General features: G+C 38.5%; 1 protein-coding gene across 3 annotated transcripts in view; it reads left to right on the top strand.

The window, feature by feature from the left end:
- The window catches only part of GRIA4 (glutamate ionotropic receptor AMPA type subunit 4), a gene marked incomplete at its 3' end in the record, with an annotated part of 229397 nt that overhangs the window by 123068 nt on the left and 81620 nt on the right, over positions 1–24709 (top strand). For all 3 annotated transcript variants that reach the window (XM_080612922.1, XM_080612923.1, XM_080612924.1), the window contains exon 4: positions 11693–11877. In XM_080612922.1, the coding sequence (XP_080469048.1) occupies positions 11693–11877 (185 nt within the window). The remainder of the gene's footprint in view (positions 1–11692; positions 11878–24709) is intronic.

The raw sequence follows: 24709 nt of genomic DNA, 5'->3' as shown, positions 1-24709 counted from the left end.
TTGGTTAAGCACAGGTGTGAGAACCTGGCCTTCAAAGCTTGCCCACAGTCCACAATTTAGCAACTCAGTCAATTCCAGCTCCTTCTTATCTTGCTGGGATTGTTACTCCCAGCGCCTCACTCCTGTCCTCCTTCACCTTTAGTTGTCCCTTGATTCATGTCTAACACCATGTAGGCACTTGCTGATCTGGGTATGTGGCCTTTCTTTGCCAGAAAATCATCCACAGTGCAGCTGCTCCAGATGGAGAGATGAGGACTAAACTACTCAGGGCACTCTCAGTCCTAATGATCATGACACAGTGGACTAAGGGGCATCCAGTGACACACACAGAGTCCTATGCTTTCTTAGGGGGGTGGAGGGTATCTTGCTACCACTGCTCTCCTAGGTAACAGGCAAATACCAGATCATGCCTTTTGTTTCTATTCATAGAGATGCCCTAAACAGAAATACTTTAGAAATGTCCATTTTTATTAGATGCTGCTTCTGCTTTTTTGAAACCTCTGTCATTTTTTCTTCTGGCAAGTCCTATGCAGAAAAACTCATTCATGTTCATTAAGACTCAGGATATCACCAGAGTGCACTTTTCTGTGAATAAACAGCTGTTCAGGGAAACTAAAATACCCAGCTCTAAAATGAACAAACTTCTTAAGACCATTTGCTTTCAAAATAGTCAACGCCAGTGCCATTGTATAATGAAACGTCACAGGCACTTAACTTTTATGGAGCAGTTATTGACTGGTCACTGTGTTCATCTTCAGACATTAATGCCAAGGTCAGTTAAAACTAACCAAAGTCCAGATCAACATATACTGAATACAAAAATCTTGCCAGGATTTTATCACAATTTTCTATCCTTCCTTCTTTCAAACAGGCCATCCACAGCTTTTAATGTCTGTATTATTTTACCTGTTATCTTTTCATTATACCTTGCCCATTTCCACATTTCCAGCTAAATGTCAGTTCCTACAGCTGAGATTTAATTTGAATTGTTAAATATATTCATTCTACCAGAGCTTTGAACATGAGTTTATGATTACTTCTTGGAATATAGCTTGCCTCAGTGGGATGTAATAAATTAGTCTAATCATATGGTGAGTACTTACTTCATCCTGTGTTTGTTCCTGCTAGGAACTGAAATTGTCTCTGTAATTGTATGCAAATCCCTTCACCAGAATAATCAAAGGAAACCTATGTGTAGCTGCCTATCCTCCACAAGAGAGGCATAAAAGTAACCTAACTTTTAATTCTACTTAAATGAAAAGTTGTATCTTCACATGTAAAATGTAGATACAGAACAGAAGAACTTGAATTAAAAGGCATGTGAATAGCAGATACTTTGCTAATACTGCAGGCTTCTTTTTTCGATACGCACATATATATATAACATTTATATATATATGTTAATAATGTTCATGGCATCATGGTTTAATCCCAAAACCAGAACACACAGCATTGAACGTGAGAAATAATGTTGCGATTTTTCATTTTAAACAATGGGCAATTTCTTCTCTCCTAAAAATACATACGGCAGATGATAAGAGGTTTTATGAATAGCCTTCAGAATGTGCCTGTTTCCCTCTACTGCCTGCAGAAGGATACTGGAGTAACTAGCTCAGATTTAGCCATCAAAATTTCAGTTGAGATAAATTCTTCTCCAAGTATCTTACTCCAAGGCATGTTTTATATATTGACCTCAAATCATTCTGATTTGGTTCTTTGAACTCTGTCAAATATTTAACATTAATTTTTTAAATGTGGACACCAAGAAGAGATTCAGTCATGGAGGAGTAGTCTAGTGTCCTCTGTGAAGATCATAGCATTCTTCTAGCCTTTGTCTTCCGTGTTTCTTTATTCAAGTATCTAGATGTTCTGTTAGCTGTCTTACTCATAGCATCACTGGAAAAGATCAGTTCTGTGTATCTATGACCATCATAGGAATGTCTATGAAGGCACTCAACTGAGGCAAGGTTAAGTGCTTTTTGCTCAGTCAGTTCTTTTCAGAGAAGGGGTGAGAAGTGGGAGAAGGGGGAAGAACAAGCTCAAACAATTCCTGTTTGTTCATTTGCCTGCTTTAAAAAGTCTGTCAGTTCTTTGCATGATGTTTTGCACAGATTAATATACAGTATTTACATATATACATACCTATATGTGTTTATTTGTATGTACATGTATATGTATGCTTGTGATGTCTTAGAGCATTTAGAACTTACTAAAATGTTTTCTCAATTATTTTTTTTCTTGTAGGATTATGTTATTGTAAAGAAACTCTGATTCTATGCCATTTTCAGGATTTAGTTCAGACACTTGCAGTCCCTCAGATGAAGTGCCGGGGAGGTGCAAGATTATCCAGTGTCATAGGATTATAGAATCATTTAGATCAGAAAAGATCCTTAAGATCATCCAGCTACAAACTCAACACTGCTAAATCCACCACTAAACCATTTCCCTAAGTGCCACATCTACACATCTTTTAAATAACTCCAGGGATGATGACTCAACCATTTCCCTGGGCAGACTGTTCCAGTGCTTGACAACCCTTTCAGGGAAGAATTTTTTCCTAACAGCCAATCTAAACCTCCCCTGCTGCAATTTGAGGATGTTTCCTTTTGTCCTATTGCTTGTCACTTGGGGAAAGAGACTGACACCCACCCCACTACAAGCTGAGGTAGCTTTAGAGAGCAGTAAGCCTCTTTTTGTCCAGACTAAACAACCCCAGTTCCCCCAGCTGCTCTTCATCAGACTTTTGCTTCAGACCCTTCACCAACTTTGTTACCCTTCTGTAAAAATGCTCCAGCACTTCAATGTCTTTCTTGTCATGAGGAGCCCAAAACCAAGAAACTGGTGCAACCTCACCAGTGTTGAGTGCTTTAGTCTTAATACCTTCTGACATAGTTCTTTCGAGTGTTGTTTACACAAAGGTATATATACAATTGTATACCATCACAGGGCAAATAAAATCCTATTAAATTGAGAGTAGAGAGGTAATTTGTTGGGAAGCGAGAAATTTATAGAAAATAGCTTTGTGTCAATGAAGATATTGTGTAAGAAAGATAATTTATTAGCATCAAAATTACAGACTGTAGGTTTTGTTGAAACGAATTTTGGCTTTAAGGCATTTCACTAAAGAAGAAAGTTTAAGCTACAAGTGCAAAAGCAACGAATATTTACAACTAAGTTGGATATTTGTGAAATAAATAGAAGAGAGAGAAAAAGAATAGTAAGTTAAACATTTGAACATATTGTATTTTCTTCTAAAATTAGTTCACTTTTTCCTATTTTCTCCCCTTTTTTAAAAAATGCTGATACACATTAACCCTAATGATAGGCCCGAGATGACAGATAATTGGTTATCCAGAGAAACTATGTAGCCTCTATAGTTCCTTTAAAATGCTGGTCTGATAGAGAGCAAGCCTAACACTTGCTTCCCTCCCCGCCCCCCCCCATCCTTCTTTTCCACTCAGTGGCTTAATTGTTGGTTTTTTTAAGGTAATAGGTTCTGATATCCCTGTAATTACATACCATTTATGATTTAGCATGGAAGGCTCTGTAGGAAAAATTTGCTAAGAATGTGGCTTCCTTGCTGCTTGTAAACTTCAGAGGAGCCAAAGACTTCACACCTGAGTCAATTCTAGCTGAGCCCTTTGGCAGAGCTAAATAATAGAGAAATAAAAGCAATGAAATATAGAAAACTTACAACAGACTATAGGTTTAGACTATAGGTATAGACTGTAGGTATAGACTATAAGTACGTGTAAATATACACGTGGCATATACATATATAAATATATGTTGTACATGTGCTTGGATGTATTCATCCCTATGCATGCATGTCATAAGAAGGCTTACTGGACTTTGATGTTAGTTTCAAGGCATTTAGTGAAGAAGGAGGGGTATTGGTATCTGAGAACTGAAAGCACAAGCGAAACTATTAGACTGCCTTCAAAACTAGTGGTTTTCTTCAGTCCCTCTCAGGTTTACACTTATCTTTATCACTTAGTATTTTGGTGAGACACCTTTACGGCATATTTCCTATGAAGGTTTCAGACTCTGAAATGCAAAGAAGGGGGAAAATATTGCTGCAGAGTGAATGTAGCATAAATGGGATCTGACATAGCCTGAATCTTTGATCATGAATTCCCATTGTGTTGTAAGCCAAACTTCCTCCCATATGCTCACTGAAAGCACGTAAGTTACATGGCATTAAGACTTTTTTTTTTTTTTAAGAAAAAAGGTAATGATTGAAATATATTGTCAGCTTTTTCCTCCTAGGAAAGCAGGGTTATTAAATACTGCAGATGAAGTTGCACAGATACCAGTCTCTGCAGGATTAAGGGAGAGAAGGACTGAAAGTCTGACCATAAACCTTGTTTTGGAGCTCTCGCAGCACTGCAGAAATATTCAAGGTCATAAATCTCAGGGAGACGAGGAACATTAATTCAGCTCATAAAGATAATTTCCTTTATCATCAAATACTCTGAAAACTTTGGAGTAAAATAGTGATAGAGAAGATGGCCAATTGCATCCATTTTCCCCTCAGTTTTGTTTCAGAACCATCTGTAACAAAATTATCCTCATGATTGATAGTATAGGTGACAATTCACAACCTACATCATAACAGATATATTTGAAAGTACATAGAATTTGGAAAACTAACTAAAATGAACCATGTATTTTTTTCAGTGAAAATTATGTGAGATAAAGCAAATTTCCTTCTGTTAAAAGTAACTGGTTCTGTAGACATTGGGAAAAAAAAAATAGGTGCTTCATTCTAATACGATTTTTTGCATGAAATTTTTCTAAATGAGTGTATTAGGTTTGCGTGGCAAGCTTTGGTAGCAAGGGGCTACAAGGGTGGCTTCTGTGAGAAGGTGCTAGAAGCTTTCCCCCATATCTGATAGAGCCAGTGCCAGCTGGCTCCAGGATGGACACACCACTGGCCAAGGCTGAGCTCATCACAGGTGGATAACATAGTTAAGAATGGGAAAAGGAGCAAATGCAGCTGGGGAGAGAAGTGAGAATGTGTGAAACACTGCAGATACAACTGCAGACACCAAGGTCAGTGCAGAAGGAGGCAGGAGATGCTCCAGGCACTGGAGCAAAGATTCCCCTGCAGTCCGTGGTGCAGACCATGGTGAGACAGGCTGTGCCCCTGCAGCACATGAAAGTCCACTGTGGAGCAGATCTCCACCTGCAGCCCATGGAGGACCACATGCCAGAGCAGGGGGATGTCCTGTGGGAAACCAGCACTGGAGCAGGTTTGCTGCAGGACTCATGACCCCACAGGGGACCCACACTGGAGCAGTCTGTTCCTGAAGGACTGCACCCCATGGAAGGGACCCATGCTGAAGCAGTCTGTTCCTGAAGGACTGCATCCCATGGAAAAGACCTACTCTGGAGCAGTTCATGAAGATCTGTAGCCTGTGGGAAGGACTCGTGTCGGAAAAGTTTGTGGAGGATTGTCTCCCATGGGAGGGACCCCATGCTGGAGCAGAGGAAGAGTGTTAGGAGCCCTCCTCTGAGGAGGAAGGAATGGCAGAAACAACATGTGATGAACTGATGGCAACCTCAATTCCCCATCCCCCTGGGCTGCTGTGGGGGAGGAGGTAGAGAAATCAAGAGTGAAGTTAAGCCCCTGAAGAAAGGAGGCATGGGGCAAAGGTGTTTTAAGACTTAGTTTTTATTTCTTATTATGCTACTCTGATTTGATTGGTAATAAATAAAACTAATTTCCCCAAGTGTTTTGCCCATGATGGTTAACTGCTAAGTGATCTCTCTCTGTCCTTATCTCAACCCATGAACCTTCTGTCATATTTTTCTACACACACACACCATCCAGTTAAGGACTGAAGTGATAGAGTGGCTTGATGAGCACAAGTGAACCCATCACAATAAACTAAAGAAATTTTGTCTTGATGAAATTTCTGGATTTGTAAAACATTGGTCATGCACTTGAACTGAGAGAGAAATATATGAGGTGCACTGTCAAATGAGGAGGTACTAAGTAGTGATCCATTCTGGCTGAAGTTTTTCCCAGCATCTTTTTTGATGACTTGGATGAGGAAATACAGAATACATTTGTAAAACTTGCAGATGATTACAAAAATTGGAAGGATTGTGTATACTTTGGAATACTTTTTAAAAATATATCACCCTTTCACCAATGCACTTCAGGAAGGACTTAGATCAATTGCAATATATCCAGAGGAAACCAAGGAAAATTGTCAGAATCTAGACTAAAACATGTTCCACAAGGAAAACCTGAAAGAATCATATTTCAGCAAGAGAAGAGCAGACAGAAAGGAAATGAAACAGTAGCCTTAGTTATGTAAAGGAATGTTTTAAAGAAGAAGGGAACAAACTGTTCTCCAGGTCTATTAGAGATAGGACAAGAATGAGTGGCTTTAAATTGTGCCAGGGGAGACTTAGGCTTGACTTTAGGAAACATCTCCTAAGGATAATTAAGCAATGAATATATTACGTAGGAAGTTACAGAATCCTCTTTAGAGGTTTTTAAGGACAAATAAAGATATCTGTGAAGAACAATTTAAATATAATTTATCTCTCTTGGGGGATGGAGGGATAGAAGAGAATAGACGGGGTTATTTCTTGAGCTCCCTGTTTTATTTTCCAATCTATGGGTCATTTCTGTGAATTGACCCAAGTAGGACTCAGAACACACCTATAGTTCTAGCTTCCATTCTGTTGTCTAAGTTGACCTGTTTGTATGTACTTTTTGTTGAATATTCTGGGTCCATCTCCAAACACAGGGAAAATCAGGCATGTGAATGAGTTACCATATGTCAAAGGTTATACGATGGAGCTTATAAATCCTACTGGTTGTGTTTGAATTCTTAAAGCTCTTCAAACCAAAAATTTGAAGCAAAAGCATATATTAATTAAAAATGTATTAATCATGAGGAAAGGTAAAATATGCTTGAGTTTGAGTGGTTTTAGTTATTGGCTGAAGGCAAAATCATGCATCACTCATACTATAACTATCTTGTATGTTTATGATCACTGTAGTGTCTGGATTCATCTTGCCAAGATTTAGCTAGATAAATAGTAAGCATTTTTACTAAGCCTCATGTCTAGACTCCTTCAGTATTCATTGGAGAAAGAGAAAAGCACCTCTGAGATAGATATCTAAGACAAAAAAATGCCTTTTTATGGGATGTATATCTCCTCTTTTAAAGCTTGGATGATTAACTTAGACAACTACTTTACAGACAGCTAGAGTTAAGTGACATTAGTGCTGAATGTCAAATTTATCCATACTAAATGATTTGATTGTTTATTCTTTATTTCTGCTGTGTGTTAGATTTATAATGAATTTATTTCGTGTACTGATCCCAGTATGAATTCCACTAGATGGAGGTAGATTGAATAAAATAGCTCCGTCATTTCAGTGTCTGTGACTGTTGGGATCATAGCTATTCTTGGGAATGGGATCAGTTCCTATTTGAAGGTTAATTGGGCCATAAAAGAAGAGAAATAATTTTCATTTCAGTAAAGTACAGTTGCATCCTTTTCATCACAGAAAATTAATAATAAGCTACTTCCTGCAGAATAGTTCCAAAATAGGAATTACTACTGGGAGTGCTGCTGTTTGGAGCAAGCAGTCACTTTACTATCTGTCTCCTAGCAAGAACATCAGGAATGACTGCTTGTGCTTAGAGAAGTGGGGAAAATGGTTTTCCAGAATGAAAAGACTGCTGGAAGATGAAAGTAACTGATGTTTAATTACAAGGCTGAAACTGATCTCTTTAATATTTCCAGTGAAAGCAAGCAAGCAAGCAAGAGGAAAAAGTAAAAATAAAAGGAAAGAAAAGAAAAGGAAACAAGCCAACCATGTGCATTCCAGCTGAAAAATAAGTCAAGAAAATGCTCCTCTATCTCTTTAGTTTATTCTGAACACACTGAAAAGATTTGGATATCAGATTTTAGTTTTCATTTAAATGGAAATAAATGAAATTAAGTCATTGACTGCTGAAACAAAATTAGATAGGGGAAAGCCTGGCTGGTACAGCAAAAGACAAATAAAAAAACCTGAAAGGCTACTGAACTTTTAAAATCAAAAAGATTACTCATTATTCAGTTACTTGGATGAGGGATGATTGTATAAAGGGTCCAATTACAGCAGTGTTGCGGTGACTAGGAGGAATCCTAGACTCCCAAATGGCTGCACTTACAAAGTGTTCTTAAATACCAAAATTGCTCAAGTGATTTATATTCTTTGGCTTCCAGAAGATACCTAAGTCTCTCTGAAGAGGTACTAATATCTCTCTAAACAGATATAAGACCAGGTGCACATCTGGCATTGTTTTTAAGTGGCTGATGCATTTTGCAATGGAAAAATGCATATGGAGTGTGGAATGAGGGGAGGAAGGTTAAAAAATATCTGAGATATTATTTGTAATGTATTTAGGTGTAGTATCAACCCAAATATGTAGACTTTCTGCCTAGACATCTCCAGTTCTCATTTTACAGGAGAAAAATAGAGTAAGTTTTCATTTTTATATTCAAGTTTTGGGTTTTGTTTTATTTTGATTTTCCAATATGATGACTGTGTGGTATCTTTTTGGGAAAAAAATGCCAAAAAATTTAAAAAAAAAAAAACAAACCAGCAGTGTTAGATCATCACAATTCCACATGACCAGAGAACAGAAAAGCAAGAAGAGAAAGTGAACCCAGGGAAGTGTAAAGAAAATAAAATCTTTGCAGATTTTGCCTGTCTCTGCTTTGGTTCCAGTATATTGAAGTGGAACTGGTACTACTCGTCCTGAAGCAGTTGTCAATAGTATCTATATTTGAGCAATTGTAGTCCCATAAAGAGGAAAAAGAAGCTCTTCTTGCATATATTCTTGCATATAGCATCCTTCAGGGACTTAATCCCTGTTTGAAGGCAGTCATATTGGTGTTTTATCTTGCTTATAGATTTGCTAACAAAAAACCTGAAAACACAACCCAAAATCACAACTAACTAAACAAACAACAAAACACACTCCAAGAAAGACCAGGAGCATGTTGATACAGACTTCCAGGCTTCAACTTGTTATGTTTGAGCATGATAATTTGTATTTTCTGAATTTTCTGATGAGTGAATTATCTGTATTTTAAGTTTGAATTTGTTGGTGAGGAAGGGTGAGAATTTACCTTACTCTTTTTTTTATTAGCTGAGTCCTAAATATTGATTTTATATCTCAGTTGATACGAGTTAGCCTGGGGTGTTTTGGTTTTTTTAGTTCGCTTTTATGCAACAAATATTATTCCAACGTACATGGCATGGAATGTATTCTAGAAAATGAATCATACATCTGTCCGTAGCACAACTGAGGATAAATAACAGACAACCAGAAAACAAATAACTTTTAGACAACAGCTGTAAGATTCATGTCTGCTGTCTTGGGCAAACATCTTTCTGAAGTGTAAGAATTTTTTCTAAATAGACACCCTGCACTCAGTTTCTGAGAATTACCCTAGGTTAGTTTCAGGAATTTTGCCTTATGAAATGTTTGCTGCACTACATGCAACTAATGTTTTTGCCTGTCAGCTGTAGCCAATTATTTTGAGCAAATAAGCATTCTTCTCAGTATGTCTAATTTTTGTGCCAACTGAGCCTATGAATGCCTTCATCCATTCTGTGTAAACTCCACTCTTATCAGTCTCTTATATTAAAAATTGTTCTTGCACACTAAATAGATGACTATGCCACCAATGGTTTGCGCAGAGATTCTGAACTCTTCTGATGGAGATGTTGCACCATATCCAGTTAATACCATTTAGCTGTATTATGCTATATGTGAAAGACATGCTAACACGAAAACCCACATCCAAGTGCCAGCTACTGACAAGATGTTACAGAAGCTTCAAATGCCTAAATGAAGGCAGTTGCTAATGAAACATGGCAAGTCAAACCTTGATCCAAGGTAGAAGAAAAGCTTTTCTATTTAGTTGTCTGATATTTGTCATGCTTTTTGCTGGGATAAATTCCCAGTTTGATCAAAACACATCTTAGTAAAGTTGTCCAAGCAAAATGTGAAAGGAATGGAGGGATGTCAATTGCGGTTTCAAACACCATTCATTCTGAATCAAAGAAAATGTTAATTTATGTCAAGAAGCTGAATTAAGTAAATGTTGACTGCTTTTGTAGCAAAGATCAAGGCAAACTTGCAGTGTAAATGAAGCAGGAACCCCTGTAACACTGGAGTAGCTTTAATGTATATCTATATATGGAAATAAATAGGAAATGAAGCAAGAAATACAGTGTTTGGGAAAGAATCTTGTCATGATTTGCAGAGATAATTACAGTCAAAAAGGAGATTGAATATAGCAACAGGAAAAGCAGAATAATTATGCAGCAATTAACAGGAAATCTGTATGGTTCTTTGAAAAAAAATAACAGTCATTGGGTTAAAAATATATGCTTAGTACAAAAATGTTTTAATACTCAATACATCAAGCATTTTAATTCATTTCCTAAGATAAACTACTGTTACATAAAATAAATGTCTCATTTATAAGATAAAATATGTTATGCATTTTACATATTCTCTATAAATGTTTTTATTTTTATCTTAAATATGTCATCTGAATTGAAGAAAAAATAATAGATGTTCATTTTGGAGTGCGGGTGCATCATGTCATAATGACAAGGAGATACACGTTTTAAGTTAGTTTTTCAGGGACTGCAAATGCCACGAGTCAGCAGAAAAATAGCTACTCCTAGATTTCCAAGAGAATGTTTCTCATGTGTCCTAAAATTTTTGTATTCTGATAAAGCTATTGTCTGCTTTTATTTTACTGGAGGCAAAATGGTGTTTTGTAGGTCTTCTGATAATTAGTTAGTTAGCAACAGCACACATTCCTGAAATGTAACTTAGAAAGATTCCTCTTTCAGTCTCTGGGAATGCCTGATAGTGCATCTGGGAATCTGTCACACAATGGTATCTTCAGGTGCATTAAAATGACAGCTGGAGGTCACTGCACTCAGGCACAGGACCCTCTTGTTGAAGCTATGTGTAGTCTCATAACTATGGATAGTTTTCAAGAGGTGAAATTTTTTTATTTAAAGCTACTGGGGAAAATTCATCCAGATAACGAGTTAAAAGCCACAATATTTTGCGTTGTGACTCTAGATAGGGGGACCTTGTCTGAATTGCATCACTTGCATAAATAAATGAAAAATGAGTTCTTTTTAAGAAGCATTAAAAACTCCTTGGATTAAATGTTGTTAAAAAACAAAAAACAAACAAACAAACAAACAAAAACAATAAAAAAGGCAAAGCATTTGAATATCTAAAATGATGCTTTTTTAGTATGCAAATACTTATGATGAATGAGTAGGCTCATATTTTTTTCTTTGCTGTGTTGAACTGCCCAGATACAGAAACCTGTACAAAACCAGTCTGAGAAGGTGAATGCTTGATTATAAGAGTTTGTGTTTGTAAGTCATATGAAGATTATCCATAATGCTGAGAATCATTCCAAGCAATCTGATCACAGCAATGGTAATTGTTGTTAACTGCATACTGTGTGCTGATTATGACTAGCAGCATAGGTAGGGATACAGGCAGTCTTTTATTCCCTTCCCTGCAGGAACAAATATTAAGAGACATAATATTGATTAAGGACAGTTCCTATTCAAAAGAATGCATTGATTGTGTTACTAGTATATTGTATCATTTTCTTTTAGGTTATTCAATACTTCAAGCTATTATGGAAAAAGCGGGACAAAATAGCTGGCAAGTCAGTGCCATCTGTGTGGAGAACTTTAATGATGCCAGCTACAGGAGGCTTTTAGAAGATCTGGACCGAAGGCAAGAAAAGAAATTTGTAATAGACTGTGAAATAGAGAGGCTTCAGAATCTCTTAGAACAGGTAATACCTACTTTTAATGTCACTGTAAGCACATTACTGAAACTCCACATGAGATACCATTGTGCATTTAGTTTTGTTTATTTTCTCAATGGAAATGAGATTGCTTGCTCTTTCTTTTTGTTTTTCTTCAAGGGCCTATATTTGTACATCCACTTGCCTGCTCCGTTTGCTTTTCCTGTATAATTCTTAACAGCTACTGCAGTATTGCAGTGAACGCCCCTCCCTTTCAGACTCATCAGGTCTGCAGGCGAAGGGTGCCAGCAGTCGGGGCAGCTGCATGTTTAGCCCCACATTGCAACACCTACATACCTGATGCATGCTGCATCAGGGTCTCAGGGCTGGCGGAGCAACATGGTGTTGCTGAACTGGCAAGATGCCCTCAGTCCATACCTTCATGGGGTAAAGTTTTGTTTGATGGAAAAAAGCATCCAGTTTTTTTGTGAATAGAGAGTAATACTGAATCCAGTATTACTTTCTATTCACCAAATAAAACATATGGTGAACTGCTTAACATCTTTGTCAGCAACATGGACAGTGAGCTGCTTGTGCACCCTCAGCAAGTCTGCCAGTGATACCAAGCTGTGTGGTGCAGTTGACACACTGTTGGGAAGGGATGCCATCCAGGGGGACTTTGATATGCTTGAGAGGTGGGTCAGTGTGCAACTCATGAAGTTCAACAAGGCCAAGTGCAAGGTCCTGTATCTGGGTTGGGGCAATCCCAGGCACAAATACAGGCTGAGTGGAGAATGGATTGAGAGCAGGCCTGATGAGAAAGATGAGGGGTTGTTGAATGACAAGAAGCTCAACATAAGGCAACAGTGTGTAATTGTAGCCCAGAAAGACACCTATATGCTGGGCTGCATCAAAGGAGTGTGACCAGAAGGTCAAGGGAGGTGATTCTCCCCTTCTACTTCAGTCTTGTGAGACCCAACCTAGTGTACTGCATCCAGCTCTGGGGGCAACAACATAATAAGAAGGATGTGGACCTGTTTGAGTGAGTCCAAAGGAGGCCACAGTGATGATCAGAGGGCTTGAGCACCTCTCTTGCAAAGACAGGCTGAGAGAGTTGGGCTTGCTCAGCCTAGAGAAGAGAAGGCTCCAGGGACATCTTGTAACAATCCTCCAATACCTAAAGGTATTGGAAGGAGACCTACAAGAAATCTAGAGGGGGACTTCTTAGAAGGGTATGTAGTGGTAGAACAAGGGGGAATGGCTTTAAACTGCAAGAAGGTAGATTTAGATGAGATATTAACAAGATTTTTTTTTACTGTGGGGGTGGTGAACAAGTTTTCCAGAGAAGCTGTGGCTGCCCCATCCCTGGAAGTGTTCAAAGCCAAGTTGTATGGGGCTTTGAGTAACCTGGTCTAATGGAAGTTGTCCCTGCCCATTGCAGGGAGGAAGGAAATAGATGAGGTCTCCAAGCCACTCTGATTATGTGAAATAGCATAGACAGTATATTTCTAGTCATAAAATGCTTTAAAATTATTACTGCACATATTTAAACTGATAGTTGTATTACCTTAGCAGACTATTTACGAACATGAAGAACAGTAGAATAAAGGTGCTATTGAACTGGGAACAAAGGTCAGGTTCTTCCATCAGTTATTTATGGAAAGCTGCTATTAGATAAAGAAAATACTGGGCCAGACAGACTGGCTTGTGCTTAGTAGTACCTACATGAGTATATAAAGTGAATATAAAATCCTGCTGCTGTGATGTGGCAAATCTATCTATATAGTGCTTATGTACAAGCTCTTTCTTAAATGATGGAAAAAATACAGTAATGCTTTGAAAGGAGCATTTTGTCAAATGACAGAAAAATAGCTTGGGGTTAACTAGCTGCTTCCTGCCTGATCCCACATACTATGCTGATGTGCTGGTGCAAGTGCACCGTTCAGTACCTGCTGCTGCTGCAGGAACTGCAGGGAATGAATGCCATCTGCTGGTGGTCCATCCTCCACCGCTGCTCTGCTTTTCTGCTAGTGCATTAATTTTGAGGATTTTTTGCAAAAACGGTCATGATGCATCTGCTACCAAAGTCACGGAAATATGAAATGTCTTTTGTGGTACAGAAATGCAAAAATAATATTTATAGAAATATATATGTCAGTTTTGCTTTCATTGGCAGAAGATAAAGAGGGAAACTGAGAATTAATAGCATGGATGATTTAACAAGGACTTTTTCTCTGACTGCTGCCAAGAGAAGAATAGATGACACCATATTGCTATAGATATTCTTTTGGCCATTTTTTTTTGATTCTGAATGCCATTATGTTTTAGCACATGCTGTCTACAGCTTATAATGAGATCCTCCCCCAAGTTCAGCCTGTGTGGTAGTAAAACAGAACATCCATTTGAAGGCCTTTTAAAATACATTGAGAAAAGTAATTTCTCTCTCAGGTGTGTGTGCCCATGTGTATGTACCTGTTTTCTTTTACATGGCATACAAATGTGACTTAGATAAAGTATGCTATATTACCATAAGTCTTGAGATACACTTACCATCCTGCATAGGTGTATCTACTGAAAGTCCACTCAGTTTCAAAGCAAAATGAAGCCATACAGTCCACATTTACATTTCTATGATCTCAGGTGTATGTTTTATTTGCTACCAGGAGCTCTCACTTGTTCTCCTTCCAGATTGGCACCTGCACAGTCAGTTCATACAGGACTGGATTTTGCATGTCTAAAATAGGTACTTAATGCAGGCTTGTTAAGTTGTAAAAATGAGGTGCCTGGCCTCAACAGTCTGACTCAGATGTGGTGAGTTTGGTTAACATGTCTACAGGGCAAGCACAAAAGTTGAGACTTCTTTCCATTAATTGCGGCGGGAGAGTGGAGGGTAGGAGTGAACATCTAACTTCATAGAATGGTTTGAGTTGGAAGGGACTGTAATGATCATGTAGTTCTAACTTTGCAACATGTATCTTTGTTAGTCGTACAAGCACTTTTTGGAAGTGATCCATCTGGCTACTGTCTAATTTGGGGCAGGATGAATTTTACCCAGAAAGTGACCTCTTCTGTACTTGTGCTGGTGTTTATTCACACCTAAGTGTAAAGCCTTTGCCCTTAAATCTATGCTTATGAAGTGAGAGAAACTGGTTTGTGGCTTTCTTTTCTAATAGTGCTGCCCATATATATATTTATTTACACTTTACCTAATTAAATTGTAACTCATATATTTCAGAATATTTTTATAATTATCCCAGATCATATGAATTCTCTTCTTCCCCAGCATGCCTGGGGATACTCTCCATCCTTCCAAAGAAAGGTCACTGTACAAGCAGGAATGGCATAGCCAGGCTACACAAAGTATGCATAAGAGCTGTACCTTTGCTCTCCATTGCGAAGGTCCTGCTCTTCCTAGACAGGCTGACAACCAAAGAAGGGCTAGGGTGCTGATTTGGGTCTCCAAATGAAAGCACTTTGCTTTCAGAAAGAAAGTACTTCTTAAGGATATGCAGTCAAAAACAGTCTCAGACACAAAAACATTTAGTCTGCCAAAAATGGGATTGAAGCAAAAAGAGTCTAGCCCAATGTAAAAAAAGCAAAATAACAGCCATTTTAAAATATCAGCCATTGACTTTTCCCCTTTGCATGAAATCTTTAATAACCTGTAGCAGACAGGTAAGGTGGCTTCACAAATGGACTAAAAGTTGGCACGCTCTTCCTTGCATACACAGAGGAATTGATTAAGCTTCAGTGACTCTAATTAACTCAGCTTCTTTCCTGCCTAGTTCTCCTGTAATTGAAAGCCTAAGTTCTGACTATACTGTAATACTTTGCAATGTACAAGTAAATGTTCTGCAGAACATTTAGGAAAAGTAATTAAATCTCAGTAATGAGACCGTAACTCAAACTGCTTTGCCCTTAAATCTATGCTAATGAAGGGAGAAAAGCTGGCTTGTGGGCTTCTTCTCAAGTGACTGCCCATATATATGCACATTCACACTTCTTATGACTATGGACCTCAAGCAGTGAAGATTGGAGACTTTTTCACTAGCTGTGTTCAGAAAGTGAGCTCATGCGCTGCTCTCCTACCCCCACCACTTATCTGACCTGGTGTCTTCTGCTCTCTGTCCTCTCCCAGCTGAGAAAATCAGCAACTTGCTGTTTTGTCACTTCTTGTGCAACTCTCACTGTTTTCTATTTCTTTTTGTCTCCTATGTTTTTCTTAAGTTCATTAATTTCCTCATTTATTTTCTCCTCTCTATGTGCCTTGGTGTGTGTAGAAGCTGCCTTCACACTCCATACCTGAGGCTTGTCTTCAGTGAAAATTTTTCTTCTGGAACCCAATGCCTTACCTGAAATCCAGGCTCCCCCTTTGCACAACCCAGGATGAGCATTTTTGATCACATGATCTTCCTTTCAGGTTTTTATGTTGCCATGGTGAGGTTGATGTTTTGGGCAAGGGCCAAACCTATACTCCTTTTAAGGGTGAAGCGTAGAGAGATGGAGTTTCATTTTCAAATTTCTGTTGTAGAAAGGAAGAGTAGGGCCAGCATTAAATTCAAGAGATGCATTCAGCCCAAGTGTTTATATCTGATTTTCTTGGATTGCCCTCTCCTGTCTTAGTCTCAGAAAAGGTTTCAGATCTTAACTCTCAAGGCTATGCAAAGACTTATAAGGCTGTGATGGTTTTCTTAATAAAGCTATCGTCCTCTTCTTTGGTCATGCTCACCCACACAAGACAATACAGTCTCCAGTAGCAACTGGAGATATTTGGGGATGATAGGACAGTCTCCAGTAGCAACTGGAGATATTTGGGGGTGATATGATACCTTTTGCTTGGATTCTGTATTAGTACAGAGTTGGCATGGCTCAGCAACAAGCCCTGTTTAAACACAATGCTGGAGCAAGACATTGATTTCTGCAGGATCACAGAGTTGTTGCTTCAATTCATCAGTAAGACAGACAGTGTCTTCAGCCTATCTGAGTCAGTAGATCTCCACCTACTCTCGAGAATCTGATGTAACTTAAGCATGCCAAGATAATTTTAGCTCTTTTTTGCACTTCATTCTCAGGATGGTGAAAGAACACCCTGCCTCCTTAATGTCTTAAGGAAAGCCTTTTTATTAACCTATGAGTGAAGTTCCTCTGTACTCCTCATGTAGACCTGAACATCCTGCAATCCCAGGCTCTGAAAGACAAGCCACAAGCATCGAGACTTTTGCCATTAAGTGTTTTGTTTATTTGCCCACTTTAAGTGGTTCACAGGTCCTGACCCATTTTAGTTCACCAGTGTAGATCTAGTATATGGATCAAAGTGTGCCTGTGAGCATGAGCTGCTCCCTAGCCATGGCCTCTCAAGGTAACCTTGGCAGCACTGGTGCTTGGGGCAGCTCCGCAGTCCTTGACACAAGGGGCTGCAGTGCTTGACATGACCACTGCTGCTCACTCCCAGAAATAGCTGTGCTGCAAAACACAGTTTATTGCAAAAGCAGTAAAATGAAGATGGAATGTGTCACTGCCCATGGCAGGGAGGTTGGAACTAAATGAGCTTTATGGTCCCCTCCAGCTCAAACCATTGTATGATTCTCTGATTTTATGAAGGTCTACTTCATGTCAGCTTCCTCCAGAACTTCCAGAAGATGTGTTTCCATTTTGGAGAAATCACATCTACTTACTTATGAAGGACTGTTTATGCTTAACAGAATGTTTTCTAGAACTATGTAAGCGATCTCAATGAATCTGATGATTTGTCTGCCCAGTTTACTTCCCTGGCTCTTTGTTTCATCTGCTCAGACACAGCCATAATAAAAATATGCCACACAGTTTAAATAAATAAATAAATAGAAACCAACCAAAACCAACAATGATAGTCCTTTATTTGTATTGCATAAATGACCAGAAATAAGACAAAAAAGACAGAAACAAACGAGACAAAGCCCCCTTTTCCTGCATGCATGAAAAGGATTTGCTCTTTCCTGCCTACTGGGACAAGGCAGAAAAAAAGGAGATAAAGCAAAGACAGAAAAAGATAAAATGACATCTCCACAGTTTTATGTAACAGATATTGCTTATATAGCAGAATGCATTTCTAGTGATTCATACTCTTCTGTCAAGGACCGTTATGTCCTTGTTTATCAACAGCCCTTTTTTCATGGCAGTTTCAGCAGGTGGTCTTTTAAAAGCACGGAAATATTCTGTTTGAATCAAAGAATGACAGTTGGTGAGAGAGAGAGAAAATTCTCTGCTTGTGCGTCTCTTCTCTCCAAGTTGTGTTTCTAAAGTGCTCCCCTGAATTCAATACAGAGAACTTTCTGCTTTGAAACACATTGTAACATGATTTCCATTTCCTATCAACTAATCCACTAATACTGGCAGCAAGCAGTACAGCATCTGAATAGTCCAGGCCAAAGTCATGTACTGCATATGACACAGCAAGAATGAGGCCCATGTGTTTCTTTCACTTTTTACCAGTCTCTTTCTTTCCTTACTCTTTCTGTTAGTTTAATTTTTCTTCCTGTGTTCTAAAATAGTGTATCTATTTGCAGTTCTGGCTTACTCACCAAAATAAAAAGTCAAGTCAGCCTAAAGATAAAGGGTATATCTACCAAAATTGGAAAATCCTTACTTTAATCTCATTATGCATTTACTGCATTTCTATTCGAAATACAGAACACATGTTTTAAAATAAATATGGCTAAAAAAGAAATGTGGCTTTATTTATTACTGAGAAAGCCCAAACAAAGTTAATTACAGATGCCTATTTAAGCTGAACTTATGAAACCCCAAGTCAGGCTTCCAAGTTAACTTTTTTTTTTCTCATATTATTTCTTCTCATTAGAATTTATTCACTGCTTCATTTGTATGACTATAATCTAAAGCAATCCATAAGCTTCTTAAAACAGTAAGAAGTAAGGACTGATACACCCTTGGCATTCATAGGCTGTTCTTCTCTTAGGCCACCAGTACTACCACAAGCACCATAAAAATGTCTTTCCCAAAAATGTACTACACAATCAAGAAATAGAAATTACTATGGCTAATCCAGAAAGATGTGCAAGTTGACAGTACCCTTGCATCAGATGGAAAGTGTAGTGTCTGGGTGCTTCTTATCCTTTTGGTGGCTCTGTTCACCCAGCAGCCAGTATTAATAAGGACTGTACAGACTTAGTGTCTTAGACGTCCTAGATGCCCTAGATGTCTTAGACAATGTCTTAGAGGCATTGTCTTCCTTTCAAATAAAACTGAACTTACAAAATGTGTTAAAAACTATTTTACAGACAGCTCAGTAGCACAAATATGATTTCCTTAGGAAAGAGGAGAAAAAATACATAGCCAAACACACACATTTAAGGAAATGTCATATCACCCTCATCTGTTTTACTTGCATCTAGTTAGTTGGAATAATTTACCTTAGGTAAATATATGTCATAGATTTCTTTTGTTTTTCTCAGTTTGCTAACTGGCAAGCAAGAGTGAAGTGTTATAAATCAATGAAGCTGAGGTCAGATTTGAAGAATATCACAGAAAATAATTTTGAAGATTTCAGTGAAAACATATGTTACTTGTTCAACCACTGTATTTGTTCTTTTTACTTCTTCAGACACTAATAACACTTATTATTAGAGAAGCAGACTGTCATATGCTCAGCCAGAGCTGATCTCAGAGCTATTACTTGAGTTTGTTCAGTGCTCAGAAATATGCTCAGATAATACAATGAAATCAATGCTCCAAATAGATTTTACAATTAAGCTGAAAAGCGCAGTAGAAGAATCATTTATATCATGATGGGTAGTGTTGTTAACTGTAAATACTTTTCTTTTGGCCCTTCATTGGTTTTTTATTTCTTTCTGTGTTAATCTCTATCAAAAGGACATTTAAAATTATAGAAAGAAGCTTTCAAAAACATGAAATGCTGAAGTTGGAAGTTAACAGTTACGGTCCTCTCTTTCTTTTTCTGCCAGAATTCTCATTTTCAGCACATCTTAAACACTGCCAAGCAAATAAAGCACCGGAAAAAAAATACTGGGGTCTTGGAGCTCTGAGATCTGTTTTTAGACAGATTTTGGACCCAGTTTTGAAATTCAGACTGTGAAGTATTGACATAAACAGCTCTATTCTACAACCTAAGTAACAGAATAATTGGGTTTGAAAGTGACATCTGAGGGCCATCTGGATACTCCCCTGCTCACAGGGGCAAGCTTAGATCAGGTAATTCATCCAGTCATACTTTGAACACTTCCAAAGGTGAAGATCCCACCACTCTTTTATGCCCTGCGTCAGTACTTGTCTACCTCATGGTAAAAAAAAAAAAAAAAAAAATCCTTATATCTAGCTGGAATTTCTTGTGTTGAAAACTGTTCTTTGCCTTTTGTCCTATTCTTGTGCACCTCCAGGAAGAGTCTGATAACCTCTTCCCTATCACCATCCCATCAGGTATTTATACATACTACTAAGATCTGTCTGAGCTTTCTCTCTCTCTCTCCAGGCTGAACAGTCCTAGCTCTCTCAGCTTCTTTCATATAGCAGATGCTTCAAGCCCAGTCACCTTCATGGCCCTGCTCTGGACCCACTCCAGTATGCCCATCTCTGTCTTGTACTGGGCAGTCCAGCACTAGATCCAGCATTCCAGATGGTGCCTCACCAGAGATGAGCAGAGGAGAAACATATTTCTCTCTTGACCTGCTGGCAATACAGCCTAAGAGGCTGTTCGCTTTGTTTGCCATGGGAGTACATGACTGGCTCGTGATAAACTTGTCTACCAGAATCCTCAGGAGCTTTCCTGCAAAGCTTAATCCTTTATAGTGTGTGTCCAGCCTGTCCTGCTGTATTTGTGGAGTCATGCTGAGCATCAGGCCACAAAGTAAGGCAGAGATCTACACAAATGAGCTCATTTGTTGCTCATTGCTCCATTCGCACACCTATATGCAGCTCTTGAGATAAAAATACCTTATGAGTGGGTGAACTGTGTATCATCTTGTATTGAATCTTGCAAACCCATAATGTATTTGCATCAGAAACAGCTAGAATGAATACCACAGTGACTAGATCAACCTCTATGCTACTTGAAGTGACCACATAAAAAAAACTTCACTAAACCGGGCAACATGCTTCTCCAGTATTTTGGTTCCTCATTCTCTGCTACTAAATACTCTGCTACTTCTTCCTAATTCCTGATAGTCCTCTTGGGCAGATTTTTAATAGGAATTTAATTTAACCATGTCTCCATAATGACCTTCATGCAAAGCTCAGCAAAGCAAACTGAAAAACACAAACTAAATGTAATTGCATTTGCCTAGGACCTTTATGTTTATTTCTTTGTGAAAGAGAATATCACTGCTTCTAATTTCTGTTTTCTCAGGCTTTTTTCATATGCAGTAACATTTACAGTGTTTGTTTCTATATTTGTACACACAGATATGTGCATAAACACATGCACATGGGCATATGCAGGACTATGTAGCAAAAAATGTTTCTTCTTTCTGCAAGAATGGGAATGTATTTCCTTTCTTCTTCCATCTGTAGCAGCTCCATCCTCTCCCACCCGTTTCCACCTGACAAAGTTGAAACCTCAGCATTCTGTGTGTTAGAAGTCTTGCAAAGTGTCCACTGTGAGCAGCATTGAATTTTGCATAGTGAATCAGTTTTGCTGTCAGAGATCATCAGTCTGGCTGCTGGTCTAGCAGACAGGCTGATTCCAGACTTTTTTCTGCTCCCTGCCCTCCCCTATCCATAAGAGTTAAATGGGATGTTTCCCAGTAGACGGGCACTTTTCTGAGCTCCATCAGTGTTCTGTATCAGCAGGATCAAGCTTTGCTGCTCACCAAGGGCTGTATTTGCCTTTAAACATTGAGGTGAAAACTGCTATGCAGCATCTGGCACGTATTTAATGCTTCAATGTACACAGCTGAACTGATACATAATAATAAAGAGAATGTACATTGTTCTTTTTTTATATTAAAAATTAAACCCGGTGTGAAGTTGTCACATAGCAAACTATCATTAGTAAAAATTACAAGCCAGTAAACTCTAGTTAATAATAGTTGACAATACTTATTAACAAGCATGATAGGCAAGTAGCTGCACAGTGTCTTGGATGTTGTTCATAGTTGTCTAACTCAGTTTTTCAATGTCGTTTGACATCACTGATCTTCAGCTTCCCCAGCTTTGAGATATGTAGCTGAAAAGTACCATGTATCTGTTAGCATTGAAAAACAAACCTCTCTGATGGATAAAATGAAGAAGGCTGTCACAAAAAGATTGATTATTATTATTACCATCAAAATGAAAGTAAATAAATATGTGAATGGAGAAAAGTACAGAAGCTGACATATTCCACTCCTTCTAGATCTGCTCTTAATATTTTGCCAGTGGAGTGCTAAACTTGAAAAAGCACATTTGCTGAATTTCTCTAAATTGATAAAGTTGTAAATTTTGCTGGTTTTGAAAACATTTTTTTCTAACCTTAGTTTCCAACATGTCTACTAACTGAAGCTATCAACTGACATTGTTGAAAATAATATTTAGATCACTGGCATAATTAATTTAAGATAGTAGTAATAAATTAAAACATAATACTTTAATGTTACATCATAATATCAAAAAACATAAATTAATTGGACACATAAATTGGAGTATTAGCTTAATCATTCCTCCACAATTTCTTCTACTTTCCTTTTTTTCATGAATACAGAAGTGCATTGGCACAAAAGATCGCTAGCATAACACAGGCAAATACTCAGCAAGAGATTGCATTGCTTTTACATGTAGTTAAGTTGCACAATGAGGATTTCTTTATCCTTTGAGTCAGAAACTGGGTGGACTGTCTCCAGTTCTCCTCTACATCTTTTTTATTTTCATGAACAAAATGCAGGTTTAGTTCTGCTCACACAGAACTGTGGGAGCAAATCATTAGCCAAAGAATGTGGTATGTGCATGGCACACAGCAATTTGGGCCGGCAGCAGCATTGTTGGACTTAACACTAATGCAGGGACATGGTAGCAGCTCTCTGTGTATCTCTTCTTATTCCCAGGGTGGGTGGGAGATTCATAAAATGCCTTTTCTTCATCATTCCATGCTTTTTTTCCCTGAAGGTCTATGGAGTTGCTTCTTAGTGACACTGTAATGTCAATGCAAGCTGAGAGGTCTTCTTGAGGGAGCCAGCTGCCAGCACTGCCACCAGCATTTTCCTCACTCCGCAGAGCCAGGAAGGGCTCTCTGCATAGGCTCATTTTCTATGAAGCAGCTGGGGTTTTGCACACAACAATAGTCCCACACTACACAGTAATAAAAACACATTTTGTCACTGCACCACACAACTGATGAGGTTTGGACCCAAGAAATATGTTATTTCAATTACTGAAAGAACAAATAGGCCGTAGAAGACAAAGATTGAATAGAGATGGTTTGGAGGTTTGTAAAGTGACCTTCTTACACCCTTCCTCTCTTTCCTCCCCTCTTTTTTCCCTACAAGTCTGCACATCCCAGTTAGCTCTGAGTGAGCCTTTTGCAGGATTAGGCTTCTGAGCAGCAGAAGAAAGCAACCAGCCATGCTCAGAGCACTGGTTAACGGCCTTTGAGCCATCTCTCCAGGTTTTCTTACCCAGCAGCTGCCGGTGCTGTGCAGGGCAATCCCCTGCCAGCTGGTTGTGCGCATGGGGGCTGTGTGGGAAGCATCCTTCCCCTCTGCTCAGTGTGCGCACTGCTGTGCTGGTTCAGCACCTGCCTTCACAGCAGAGAAAGAAATGCTGATCTGTACAGAGTCACTTCTGCTTTGTATATTGCCTTCTTTAACATCCTCTCTGGTGGCTGTAGGCCTTGAACAGTCAACCTTTTCCCCAACAGTAGTGCCCTTTTGCAAGCACTAGCTGTTAAAATTAAGCTTGTTTCTCAATTGCTTTTTTATGGCTTTGTAAAAGATTTATCCTTGCTTCAGATATTGTATAAAATCTCATTTCAGTCGTGATTTACATTGTCACCATTTCTACTGCAATAGTAGGGTCAGGTCTCAATCTTCCATCTTTAACAAGTCTCCACACTTTTTATATTGTGTTAGACAGACTTCATTTTATTGCAGGTGTTCTTTTTCTTAAGGCAGTGGATTGTTACACAATAGAAAAGAGGAAAACCTTTGTTAAAGTCCCATTGGTAATGCACAGAAATCACCCTTTGAAGAGATTTAACTGAAAATAAGTCCTTTTCACTCCAGCTGTACTGACCTCCATCTCCTAGAAATCACAACGAGGGACATTTTATGCTGCTGAAGTTAAGCATTCTTTTAAAATGGGTTATATGCAATATCCATTTCATAGTAGTAAAGAACAGAGGATGACTTGGGGCCTGATTCTCTGTTCAGATGCTGATGTAAGCCTGGCAGTACTTTTATCAAAGTCAGTGAACTCGTCACTCTCGGAAATAAAAAAGAATCAAAGCAGACAGTGGTAGCTCTTTTCTATAGTGAAATAGTTTCTGAGTTTCCTAGGCCAGGCCATTGTCCAGCTAACTGGAAAGAACAGTATTATGTGATAAAGTCAGAAAGTTCAGAGTTGTGTCTAAAGCCTAAGCTAGATTCAGATCTCACTGGCCCTGCTTTGCCACACATTACAGTCAGTGGTATAATTGTAGTTATATTTGATTGCCACTGGAATCACCAAAATGAGAATATGGCATTTTCTTTATTGCAGTATGGTAGATCAACAACTAAAAATTCTCACAAGCTACTGCTCCTTTTAGTTTCTTATACATAAATGCATTTTGTAAAGTGAATAGAGCCTAAGGCTGTTGGTTTGGTTTTTTCTTCAAAGTTCACCTTTCTGCAGACAATCACATACACAGTAATATTTTTGGGGAAAAAGAAAAAAAAAAGGAAGAAAAAGAGTTGCA

This window comes from Psittacula echo (assembly GCF_963264785.1).
Source record: "Psittacula echo genome assembly, chromosome: 3".
NCBI lineage: Eukaryota > Metazoa > Chordata > Aves > Psittaciformes > Psittacidae > Psittacula > Psittacula echo.
The sequence above is the reverse complement of the archived record's forward strand: the minus strand, read 5'-3'. Positions and strand labels throughout refer to the sequence as shown.